General features: G+C 34.3%; 2 protein-coding genes across 2 annotated transcripts, besides 6 other annotated features; one reads left to right on the top strand and one right to left on the bottom strand.

Moving 5' to 3' along the window:
• Positions 1-14: part of a microsatellite that runs on past the window's edge.
• A 665-nt stretch (positions 15-679) lies between these two features.
• Positions 680-707: a microsatellite.
• Positions 708-967: 260 nt separating this feature from the next.
• Positions 968-1085: a microsatellite.
• Positions 1086-3635: 2550 nt separating this feature from the next.
• Positions 3636-4688: a mobile genetic element.
• Positions 3769-3811: a microsatellite.
• A 4162-nt stretch (positions 4689-8850) lies between the features above and the next one.
• ACLA_004480 (putative integral membrane protein) lies at positions 8851-10143 on the bottom strand (the record flags this gene model as incomplete). Its single annotated transcript, XM_001276459.1, has 3 exons — positions 8851-9319; positions 9393-9892; positions 9979-10143. 3 exons carry the CDS (start codon positions 10141-10143, stop codon positions 8851-8853), a joined length of 1134 nt encoding a protein of 377 aa, XP_001276460.1.
• Positions 10144-11013: 870 nt separating this feature from the next.
• ACLA_004470 (putative cytochrome P450) lies at positions 11014-12639 on the top strand (the record flags this gene model as incomplete). Its single annotated transcript, XM_001276458.1, has 1 exon — positions 11014-12639. The coding sequence occupies one exon, from the start codon at positions 11014-11016 to the stop codon at positions 12637-12639; it is 1626 nt and encodes a 541-aa protein (XP_001276459.1).
• Positions 12640-12864: 225 nt separating this feature from the next.
• Positions 12865-12897: a microsatellite.
• Between the last annotated feature and the right edge of the window lie 410 nt (positions 12898-13307).

Here is a 13307-nt window from a genome sequence, read left to right as displayed (position 1 = left end):
TTATATATAGTAAGGAGGGTTACTAGTATGGTTATTATAGTAGAGGTAAGGTAAGGTTATATATTATTTATTTTAATTTTAGGTAACTCTACTTTACCTTACTTATTCTCTTTTTATCTTTTATATTTCTTTTTCTCTTTTTCTTTCTTCTCCTATAAGCATCTTTCTTTTTATTATATTAATTATTATCTTCTTTTAGTAAATCTCTTTCTTTATATATTAGTCTTCTATATTCTTCTTATACTTAGTAAATATAAGTACCCTATAAAAGAAGGATAAAGACTATCTTATTTATTAGAAAAGTATAATTACTTTTAGTAAATTTAATAAATACTCTTCCTAGCTTTAGTAATTATCTTTTATTAGTGATAGAAGCTTATCTTAGTAGACCTAATAAAAATATATTAAAGATAATAAATATTATTCACCTAATTATCTAGAAGTTTAATAAGAAGAGGAAGCTAGATATAAAGGAATATACTTACTTAGGCTATATATTGGTTATTATTCTCTAGTAGTAAGATACATCTTATAACTATATATTAGCTTATAATAATTATTTTTTAGGTAAGGATTCCTTTAGGGGATATATCTCTATATCTAGTTATAATAAATTTATATTCTTTTAGGGGTCCTGTGCTAACTATACTTAGAGTAATTAAAGATTAGTATATTTATTTTATATATAGGATCTTTATATATAGGATTCTAATACTCTTAATAAGTATATATTCTTCTTAGTAAATATTTTTTATCTATAGTTACTAATCTTTTTTACTCTTATAGACTTATTATTTAAGCTAGTAGTCTTAGTTTCTTTATTAATTATAATAATAAGTTATATAATTAGCCTGTAGAGTTAGTAGTAGTAACTAATAATTATAGTAAGAAGTTAGATAATAGTATTAATAAAGGTTCTCTAGATAATAGTAAGTATATATAGTCTAGTATAAAAAATAATATTAATTCTCTTATAATAAAGATAAATTCTTTTAGTATTTCTTATAGTAAAGGCTCTTCTTTTATAATAGAGATAGATTCTTCTAGTATTTCTTATAGTAAAGGCTCTTCTCCTATAGTAGAGAAGGCTCTAGCTAAGAAGTATTATCTTTTTTTAAAATATTCTATAGTAGTAGTAATTAGTCTAGCTAAGAGATATTATTTTATTATAGTAACTCTCTCTTATATTTAAGCTAGTTCTTCTTTAATAACTCTCTCTCTTATTTAAGATAGTTTAGTTAGGTTAACTCTCTCTTTCTCTTAGATTAATTTTATTATAGTAATTTCTTCTTATACTTTAGTAAGTATCTTATTAATAGCCCTAATAGAGAGTCTTATTAGGTATTATTCTTCTTTATTATTATTTAGTTATAAAAATCTCTTTAATAGAGTTTATATTCTCTAGCTAGTAAGTTATATTTACTAGGGTAATTATTATAATCTTTTTATAATTTTTTAAGATCTTTAGATATTTATTTATTATATTAAGGCTTATCTAGAGGAATTAGCACCTCCTCCTAATAATAATAATAATTTATTTTAGTTAGCTAAGGTGTTATCTTATAGGGGTCTTAATATAAAGTTTAACTTAGACTTTTAATTAGTAATTATTTATTACTTTAGTTAATTAGTATAATTCTTAATACTTTATTATAATTAGTTTTTTTTTTATAATTAGTAAAATCTACTAGTCTATAATTCCTTTTCTTCTTCTTAGGAAAGTAATTCTAGTATAATACTATTTTCTAATCTATCTATATAAATATATTATCTTTATATTACTTTATTTACTCCTAATAAGAGGATATTATAATTATAAATAGTCTTTTAAAATCTATCTCTCTAGTATTTTTTTAAGATATTAATTCTAAATTATTACTTTAAATTCCCTCCTAGTCCTTATTATCTAAAATAGTTAAGTCTTTACTAATCTATAACTTTAGTAATTCTATTTATTATTATATAAGATAGCTATTCCTTACTAATTTTTATTTATTAGTATATTAAGTTTTCTACTTACTTATCTTATACTATATCTTTAATCCCTCCTCTACTTATTATAAACTTTCTCCTAAATATTTTTATTTATTATATCCTTCTACTATATACTATAATAGTTCTTTATATAATAATATTAGAAAGTTAGTCTTATTAAGTACCTTTTATATTTTAATTAGATTAGAGATTAATAAGCCTACTTTTTATAGCCTAATATTAAGACTTATTAATATCTATAGATATTATAGATGATCTCCTACCTCTACTTTTACTAGTCTCTATCTATTAATAAGATTCTTTAGATTATATCTACCTAGTTCCTATAATATATATATTCTAAGGGGATAGGCCTTAATTATCTTATATAGTCTAAATTACTTACTCTTAAACTTCTAAGGGCTCTTATTTTATATAAGGATTTACTAGCCCTCCTTAAGATAATTTTTTTTTATTTATAAATCTTAGATTATCTCTCTCTTAATTATATATTTTAATAGCTTCTTATTTATTAATACTTATATATATATTACTCTTATAAGCTTATTATAATTATTTTCCTTTATAGGTTCTCTTATATCTCCTAGTAATCTTAGTTTAATCCTATATAATAGGTAGAAGGGGCTTTTAATAATATTTATATAGATATATATTTATACTATGAATACTACTAGATAAAGGTATTTATCCTATAGCTATATTAGTTTCTCTATTAAATATTTTATAAGTATTTATCCCAGGAGTCTATTAAGGTTTTTATTCTTTTTATTTATGCAGAGATAGTTTAGTATTATTATTTAGTATTTTATTTTTAAGATTTTTATAAAGATTTCTATTATATATAATAGAAGGTTTATACTATTATTAGATACTATCTTATTAAAGATACTATACTAAGTAAATATCTCTTTATATAGGAACTTTATTATTATTTTATCTATAATATATAGAATAGCTTTTATAATAACCCATCCTATTATATAGTTAATAATAGTAATAATCTATTTATTACTATTTAATATTACTAGTAGGTATCTAATAAGGTTAATACCCTAGTATTTAAAAGGCTAGATACCTTTCTTTATTATATAGTATTACTATTCCTATTTAAGATGTTTCTTTAATCCTTATAATATTTAATAATTTAGGCATTCCTTAATTATAGCTTAGATATTATACTATAGAGAAGACTACTAGGCTTAAGTTCTAATAGCTCCTAGTAATACTAGGTAGCCTATATAGCTATATTCTCTATATATTTCTTATAGAAAGTCTCTTTAGAATAGAATCTCTAGGTATAGGATATCTCTAATATCTATAATATAAATTAATTTTTAGTAATATATGAATCATCCTCCTAGGTATTATCTACCTATAATTTAATTTAGTAAGAGGTATAGTACCTCTTTTTTTAGTTTAAAAAATAGAGTTATTATTAGTATAAGCTCCTGCTTCTTTTTATCTTATAGTAAGACCTATAGCTCTAGATATTCTACTATAATATTATATTATTTATACTCTATAAGATTATTTAGGCTTTTAAAATATCTTATCTCTATTATCTCCTATACTTCTAATATATTAAGTAAAGTTCTTTTAATAATATTACCTAGCCCTTCTTTTATAAAGTTAGGATATTAACTAATTATATCTAGTACTATTACTTTATTACTCTTTTAATAATAGATCTCTAAGTTATAATTTTAGAATTTTTTTACCTACTAGGTAAGCTACTTTAAATACTTAGTTATATTTATAAGATATTAAAGACTCTTATAATTAGTTATTACTATTATTATCTTTTTATTATTAATATAGTAGTCCTATCTCTAAAGAGCTTCTTTTATTATAAGTAACTTCTTCTTTTATATTAGGTAGTTCTTTTTTATGCTGCTAAGCTTCCTTTTATTAAATATAATTAGATAAAGTTTATAGTTCTTATCTTCCTATATTAAAACTATTCTTATTACCTATTCTAAGGTATTAGTCTTAATTTAATAAGATTAATTAGAGTCTATAATTATTAGTACTAATATAGTGATTATTAATTCTTTTAAGTTAGTAAAGATATCTTAGTATCTTACTATCTAAGTAATTAAATAGAATTTCTTTTTTTAAAGGTCTTTATTTAACTCCTTTAGTAGGTTATAAAGGGTGGCTATAACCTATATAAATCTTAGTATAAACTAATAATAATATATTATAAGTTTAAGAAATTATTATACTTTATAGATATTTTTTAGTTTTAGTTATTAGATAATAACTTCTATCTTAGCTAGTATTAGCTTTATAGTTCCTTCTCTAATAATATACCTATAGAATTTAATTTCTTATTAACTAAATTTATACTTTAAGGCTTTTATAAATAGCTAGTTCCTTTATAATTAGATAAAGACTTCTTATATATATTATTTATATTCCTCTTTACTTACTAAGAATATTAAGATATTATTAAGATATACTATTATATATAGGAGATCTTATAATTAACTATTTATATATATTTAGAATATTATAGGTGCATTATAGAGTCTAAATAATATTATAAGGAACTTATATTTTCTAAAGAAGGTATTAAATACTATCTTAATAATTAAATTATCTATTATCTATAATTACTAGTATCTTAAGAGAAGATTAATTTTTAATAAGATCTTTATCTAACTAACTTAGTTAATTAACTCCTAAATTCTTAAAGTAGATAGATATTCTTAATAATAACTTTATTAAGTACTTAGTAATCTATATATATTTATTATTTTCCTTCTAACTTTAGGATTAATACTACTAGTAAATCCTATTAGCTTATTAAGGCCTAGATTACTCTCTTTTATAGTAGTTCTTCTACTTAGTAGTAGGTTTTCTTAAACTTCTCTAGTAATTAGGGGTAAGTATTTATATTAGTTAGTTTAGTATTACTAATATTAATAATATAGTCTATCTCTTAGATAGATAATATTCCTAGATTAAGTTCTTCTTAGAATACATCCTTAAAGTCTTTTATTTATTTACTATAATTTATAGTTATTAATTTCTTTTTACTAGTTTAGAGAAGGCATAATTATATTATTAACTTCTCTTTTTATAAGGTCTACTTTAGTTATTTTATAGTTACCTACTATACTAAGTTATCTTTATAATATTTAATCTTATATTAAGGGTTAATAAGGTAGGTAAAGTATATTCTTCTCTTATTTTAAAAGATTATCTAATTTAATTACTAGTTAATTAATAGATTAGTAACTTTTAGTTAGTTATAACCTAAGATTACCTTATACTTATTAGTATCTAGGATCTATAACTTAGTAAGACTAGTTTATTACCTAATTTATATTAGTATTCTTACTTATTAGTAGGTATTTATTATAGCTCTATTTAGTAGTTATATAATTAAGGGTATTTTTCTTTTACTATAAGGAGGCTTTATTATATTACGATAATTAATAATTATTTATAATATAAATAAGTAACTAGCTCTATAGTTAATAAAGGCCTTAACCTAAATTATCTATCTCTTATTTTATACTTCTATTACATAATATATAGAGTTAATACCTATTATATTTAGATATATCTTAGTAATTCTTTATAATAGTTAAAGATTCCTTCTCTTAGATAGTTCTTTCTTCTTATCTTTAAAGAAATTATACTATATATTCTAATAGTTAGAGGCTTTCTTTATTTAATTAATAAGTACCTCTAGATTTATTAATCTTTCTTATTTTTTATTATCTTTAAGAGGTATAATTAGAGATATCTAGTTTTATTATATATAAAATATACTTTATTCTAGTAATACTATAATTTCTACTTTAATAAATCCTTATTTAGTTATAAGAAGTTTCTCCTTAGCTAAGAAGAGCTAGTAATTATACTTAGATTTATTAGATCTCTATTATACTAGTTAAATTATAGTTTTAATTATAAGTTACCTCTAAGTTATTAAGTAGTAACTAAGCTATTCTTATAGAGGGAAAAGTATTTAACTATTTTATTATATATTTATAATTATATTTAGTCCTTTATCTATCTTTTCCTAAGCTCTAGTTAACTCCTAATAATAAATTTTTAAATAAGGAAAGCTTTATATACTAGGGGAGAGATATATACTATAGCTTTATCTAAGATAGTAATATATAGCTATACAAGTTATAAACCTTAGATAAGGCTTTTATATTTCTTTTATCTTTTATTATTTATATTATATTCCTTAAAGTTCTTTAGTAGCTATATATAAAAGGTTTCTATATTAGTAATTACTAATATAAGATTAATCTATAATTAGGTTTTATCTACTTCCTATCTTTTATAAGTATATCCTATAAGTTTCTACTTAATAATAATAAGATATTCTAGATTAGAAAAAACTTTTCTTATTATTAATAAGACATCCCTAAAATATTCCTTAATTCTCTTTTATTATTTTTAGATAGTATCTCTTATATATATATCTTTATACTCTAAGATAGGAGTAAGGTTTAAAACCTTAAAAATAAGTAATAATCTATAATAATAGTTTATCTCTTATAATCCTAGAGATAGTATTTATTTATTATATTACTTTTAGTAAATACTCTAGAAGAGTATATTAATATTAATAAGTAATACTTCTTAGATTACTATCTTAAATAACTTAGTAAAGACTTATCTTATATCCTCTAATAGATTTTTAGTAGGATTATTTATTATAGATAGCTAGTTATTACTAGTAGTTCTAGTAGGAAGGTTTAAGAATATTATCTTATAGAGATTATTTTTTATTAAAACTTATTTTAATAACTAAGTAATACTTCTCTAGCCTAGAGTTACTATATCTTATTTTATTTCTATCTCTTCTAGTAAGGCTTAGTAGAGAGTTCTCTTATAATAAAAACTCTTTATTAAGTATAATTACCCTACTATCTTTTAGCTTAAATTTAGTAGTTACTTATAGGGAAGAGTAGTAGGTATTTATTAAAATAAATATAGATCTAGTAGAGTAAGAGTATTTAATTTCTTATTATTTATAACTTTAGATATACTACTAGATAGAATTACTATAGGTAAAGTAGTATTACTAGGGGTAAAGAGAGATAGGCTAGGCTAATACCTCTTTATTTACCTAGGGTAAGATCTTATATTTATATCTAGCTACTAGCTAGCTATCCAAAAGATAAGTTATAGATATTATAGAGATTTCTTAGGTCAACCTTAGTAACCCAGGGTCAACCTTAATAATCATTAATCTACTCATGATATTCATTCACTGATATCACAATATAGTATAATTATATAGGGTAACTTATTTATAAAGATTATCTTTTATTATATTTATTAGCTTTCTATAGGTTTTTTTTTACTATTTAGTAATAAAATAAAATAAATTTAAATAAATAATATACTAAGTAGGTAAGTCTTTAGTCTCCCTTATATAAAGTAATAAATACCTCTAAAAATAGCTTTAAGATTTAAATAAGAGGATCAGATTCCTTCTTTATAAAATATTAATCACCTAGTTTATTTTGAGAAAGCATCCATCTATATACTATTAGTAACTATAGTAATTAAGGAGTATTTAGTTATATAATTTCTAAAACTCTATAGAATAGCTATATCTATTATTAGTAGCTAGAGCCCTTTTCTTATGGCTAATTTTATTTAGTTTAGTTGTTTACTTTTCCTACTACTCTATTATAAATCCTTATAACTTAGTAAACTTATGGAGCTCCTCTACTTTTCTTAAGGGGGTTAAAGTATTTAAAGATATGTCATGTTATATACTATAGAATAATAAAAGAAAAAACTAAGAGAAAATAAATCACCAAAAAAGACCACTCATAAATGGGAAAGGAGATAATGGTTGAGCAGAGAGGAGGCCCTCATATTTAAGCTAGCAATGGAGGTACTAGTAATGGGCTATAGGGAGTTCAGTCACCATAGAATTACTCACCTACTAATCACCCATGCTTGCCTATACTATTAGATAGCATCACTTAGCTTACCTTCACTCACCCTGTGGTTTAGCATCTCTCACCCATGAAGCAGCAGGCCTTCAAGGGTGCATATAACTTCTGGCTGTGTTGATAATACTAGCTTAAGTATGGCTAAGTGGATGGGAAGCCCTGTTCTCCACACCCTGTGGTCGTATGTATTTGAAGTTAAAGAGGGATGATTTATATACCATGATAGAGGGATAAGTAAAGCCTACCAAGGTAATTGTACTGGATTGGGATCCTGATCTGTTACTCTACTGAGCCAGAAATTATCTGTTAAAAGTGAGGCGAACTGCACAGCTTAGGGTGTCCAAGTAATGAGAGTTCATCTCCAAAAACGGATCTGTCTATGAGTCTCGTCTATGCTGCTAGAATGGCCGCCAGGTTTCCCAGTTTGGAGAAAGTGATGGCATTATATATAAGCCTCGGCCATCCGTCCTGTAGCGATGGCACAGGCTAAAAACAAACCACCACGATCTTACCAATGATACATCTTTACCTAGTTCAGCTCTGTATAGCACTGTTCATTTTGGATAGCACATATGATTAGAGCAGTAATAATATGCATGGTCACTACACCAAGTCAGATGCAGCAAGCATCCAAGGATAGGACGTGATCCTCTCAATCTGCTGAGCCCATTCCAGCTGGAGAAGTCCCGTCCGGATGGTATTGCTGTCCGTCGGATGGTACTCCGGTGGTTGAGAGATGCGCGAGACATCAGAATAATGCCATCAGGATGTAGTACCTCGTCAGAGACCTAAAACGACGCCTGTGGCCCACATAAAATCTTCTATGCATAGGACAGGCCCCTGGGCCATCGCCGCGGGATGCTCCCATGGGGAATGAATATCTACAGCAAAACATCGTCTGCCGAGCCCCCTCTTAACGCTGACGCTGATGCTTCCGGGATCCTTCCAGCACTGCCCACTCTTGCTTGACTGTGATCCCTCCACTTCCATTTCGCCTTCTCGTTTCAACCGTCTCTTCCCTCGCACTGTTTGTGTTCAGGTTCTCTGTCGAGGCTGCATCCTGGACCGCAATACCTGCATAGTGCTTCGGGCCCGCTGGACGCAACCACAGCTGGCTTGTTTCATCGTGCAGTGGCTGGAACTTATCCTCGCCTGAGGAGGGTTTTGCTGCGTCAGAGGGTGATGAAGTCTTCCCACCAGATGCTTCGGGGCTGTATGCCGACCGCGTCAGTAAGGGTCGCATCATGGGAATCGACGCGAGCACAACAGCCAAGCAGGGCTCGATGCCACTGAAGATATTCGCCAAGGGGATTGTGAAGGTGATATCGACAAAGTCCATCGTGGACAGCACGGAGATGCGGAGAGCGCTGATGATGCAAGTGCTGAGTAGGCCGTGAGTACAGGAGGAGACGAAATAGCAATCCACACAATCGTTAGATGGGGGAGGGCTCTTACACTAATCCCAGTCCAAAGACCGCAATCAACGCCACCTTCGTATACCTCGCCATCTGTAGGCGATACAACCTCGGCATCGGCGTAATGAGCACGGCGACGTCGGTGATGAGGTTGATCACGCCCGTGACGGTGAACGAGGTGACTTGGTTACCGCATGAACCGCCTGGAATCGTTGAGTCCCAGCTGAAAGCGAGAGGACGACAGATCAGACAACCGGCGAGGATGGTCGCGATGGACCAAGCCACGATCACGCCAATGGTCATCCAACACACATACATGACCCGTGCGACGGGGAAAATGCGGAGATACAACAGCAGGATGGAGATCTTGGTGCAGCTCAAACTCAACACCCACAGGAATTGCAGCGGGACGAACAGCTGTAGCAGTTTGGTGATGGGCGCCATCCCGTAGACGCCCACGATGGCAGGGACATGGTCGTATCCAATGCCGGCTTGGATGACACCGGTGATACTAATCGATTGAAGAGCTACAGCAAAGATCTATGCACTCGGAGGAGCGTTAGTGAAATGCTTTCATTGAAAGCCTCTAAAGCCTCTGATTCTTCCAAGCTTTGGGCTGAACTCACACAGGCAGCAATGAGGAAATAATCGCTCAAGGTCCACTTCTTGCGCGCAAAATGGTGGGCCAGCAAGCGTAGAAACAGGGCGGTAACTGCCAGGATGGAGAAGGTCAGGGCCACCGCCAGCACGGCCCGTTGGTGGTGCCTTTGGATTGGGAAGATGACTGTCATTGCTGTTCCTCTTTCAACTCGCTCTCTCTATCTCCCTCTGCCTCTTTCGTTCGAACTTTGCCTCAATGCCTCATCCAACCCACGGGCACCCCAAAGGAGATATATCTAACCCTCAAGGAAATCGTAGTGATAGATTCCTGCATGGCAAGGATGCGAATCATTCCAGGGGCCAAAAGACCCGCAATTCAAGAGTTGGTATCTGCATTGACTTAATAGGCAACTATCAAGTCTATCAAACTGCAAGGCGTGCGGGTGGGGGTTGGGTTCCTCCGAGAGCACGGCCTCAGCTGGTTAATTATTGCATATTCGACGAGATGTACGCATATCTATTACCACAAACCGACGCGCTGATGCACCGGATGGTCGAATTGTTGGACATATCTGATATCAGAGAGGTAAGGCACCCCTGTCGGATGTATCAAAACTCAAAACGCCAGAAACTCTGAAGTCATAAAATTTGAGCCTTTCTCCACTCTCCCAACCAGGTTAAACAGGACCCATCAACTGTTATACATATACAGTGGGATTCTAGCCGCCCGTCCCGTCGTGTGCAGGTGTTGACACTTGGGGTTCGCTTGCGTCGCCTCGACGGCTTCATTGGCGGATGCACTATCTTGTTCTTGTTAGCGTCCTACTAGCTGGGTCGGTGCGTCACCAGTGCCAATGCCATTGTCTGAACCCCGGCCGCTGACGGTCTTGCACTATATAGCGTCGAATCTTGTCCTTTGTCATGAGTCTGCTCGCTGACAGCTCACAGTTCCCCCATGTGAATTATGTAGTCGGCCTGCCCCCCCGGCTACAGGTTCAGTCCTCCAGTGCCACATATTGATACAAGAGTATATCATTGTATGAAATATCGTCTCCTGCACTATGACGGCCACAGTGCTGGCATTTCTTGCTGCAGGGCTGTTGTCCCTGCTCTGCATCCATGTGCATGCAAGGAAGGATAGTAAGCAGATCAAGCTGCCCCTGATCGGTGACCTCCATCGCTCGCCCATTGAGAAACCGCTAGTGAACTGGGATTCCTGGGCTCGAGAAAATGGCCCGATTGCGGTACCTAGACTGTTTGGCCTCATTCCAATTGTGGTGCTCAACTCGTATGAGGCCGTGACCGAGTTGTTCAGCCGTCGCAGCCAGTGGTATAGCAACCGGCCGCCCTCGGTCAGCATGGAAATGATTACAGGCGCTGGGCCGGGGCAATGTCGCTTCACGCTGATGCACGACTATGACGAGCACCTCAAGCTACACCACCGTATTCTATCCCCCAGTCTTGGGGCCCCTGCCGCACCTAGGTATCAGCCGGTGATGGAGCTCGAGTCTAATCAACTTCTGTTGGACTTGGTGAACCTGTTGCGCAAGAGCGCAGATGGGACTACGGACACCACCAGCACTGACGCAGTCTACCCGCTGCTGGAGCGCACCCAGTCCAGCGTCATCTTGGCACTGCACTACGGCATGCGGATCCCCAATGGCAAGGAAAAGGTGCTGCACGAGATCATCGAGATTCAAACCCAGATTACCCACCTCGCCGCCAATCCGCGCTTGCCCGATCTCATGCCAGCACTACGCCACCTCCCCGCCATCCTCTCACCATGGAAACGTGTCGCCGATCGGCTCTTCGCAGCACAGACCGACCTGAATATGCGCCTGTTCCGCCACGGACGGGATGCCGCTGGTTGGAACGCCACCAAGCAGGCCATCTCCGCCGCCAAGAAGTATACCTCTTCTGCTAGCCCCCCGATCCCCGATCTGGATCTCGCCTTCACCTTGGCCACCTCGATTCAGGGCGGTATGGAGACCTCCCCGCGTCAGCTGCTCTGGCTCTTTATCGCAGCGCTGCACTCGCCGTCCTTTGTAGCACGCGCGCACACCCTCTTCGATGAGGTTGTCGGCCGTGACCGTCTCCCGCGCTTCGCCGACCGCGCCCAACTCGCCTTTATTGATGCCATTGCCCATGAGCTATTCCGCTGGCGGCCCATTGCCCCCGGGTCCATCCCGCGCCGCGCGGACCGCGACGACGAGTTCCAGGGGGTCCGCATCGCGAAGGGTGTCACTCTGATGGCGAATGCGTGGGCCATCGGCCGCGACGACAAGGTGTTTGACCCGGCGCTGGGCGATTTGCAAGATTTCGTGCCGGATCGCTGGCTCCGGCAGACTGATGCGGACAACGAAGGAGTACAACTGCGGACAGATCTGCCGCTGCCGGTCTTCGGACAGGGTCGCCGGATCTGCCAGGGTCGGCGAGTGGCTATTGACGGCACCTTCATGCAGGTGGCTAGTCTGCTCTGGGCATTCGACATCGAGCCTGTCGACGGCACAGAGGCGGTGGATCCGTGGGCCATGATGGTTGTGGGCTTCATGACAACGCCCCCCGATGTCCCATTCAAGCTGAAGCCTCGCGGTGACTGGGTGCTGAAGGTGATTCAGAGAGAGTGGAAGACGGTGGAAAAGGATCTGGATAAGGTAATGGGGGCAGCCATCGATTTGGAGAAGTGATTTGTCTCGTGTCGAAAGGTTGAGGATTTGAAGGTCAGTTTTCTTATAGATAGCTGGTACCAGTGTTCATAGTACCAACTTGGAGTTGTGTTAAAAAGCCCACGCTCCTTTTGAATACCCGCACATGTCATTCCCTGTATAGTCTCGCTTTTCCCTCAAGTCGCGTAAGAATTCCTAAATGGGTAAGCCCTGGTTGCTCCCGATTGTCCCCAGTACAGGACTGTCTTCACCCTCTTCACCCCCTTCACCCCCTTCACCTGAATCTCACCTGAACCACCTGAACATTAATACTGCACACCCAGTGACCCCGACCAAGTCCTATTCTGCTGATGTGTCCTCTTCCAGCAGCACCTCCAGATCTCAAGAAGCCTACAGATGCTGCCAAGAATTGGTTGCCGCTGACCACTGCCGTCAAGAGTATTATGGGAAACAGAGCAGAAGCTCATACGGCACATTGGTTACTTCAGTTCATAATTCCACCAGGCTCTCATCAAGCTCTGACTCTAATAGTATGTTGATTATGGTAGGAATAGGCTAGTCTCAGGGAGATATCCATGCAGAGCCCATGGTCATCGCAACAATCAAGGAGTGCAGGATTCGTTGCCCCTGAGATGAACCCAAGCGATTCGACGTCATCTTCAAGTTGGTGCATACTGTTCATAGTCTTA

The sequence above is a fragment of the Aspergillus clavatus genome, genomic scaffold, assembly GCF_000002715.2.
Source record: "Aspergillus clavatus NRRL 1 1099423829750 genomic scaffold, whole genome shotgun sequence".
Taxonomy (NCBI): Eukaryota; Fungi; Ascomycota; class Eurotiomycetes; order Eurotiales; family Aspergillaceae; genus Aspergillus; species Aspergillus clavatus.
This window is presented reverse-complemented; position numbering and strand designations above follow the sequence as displayed.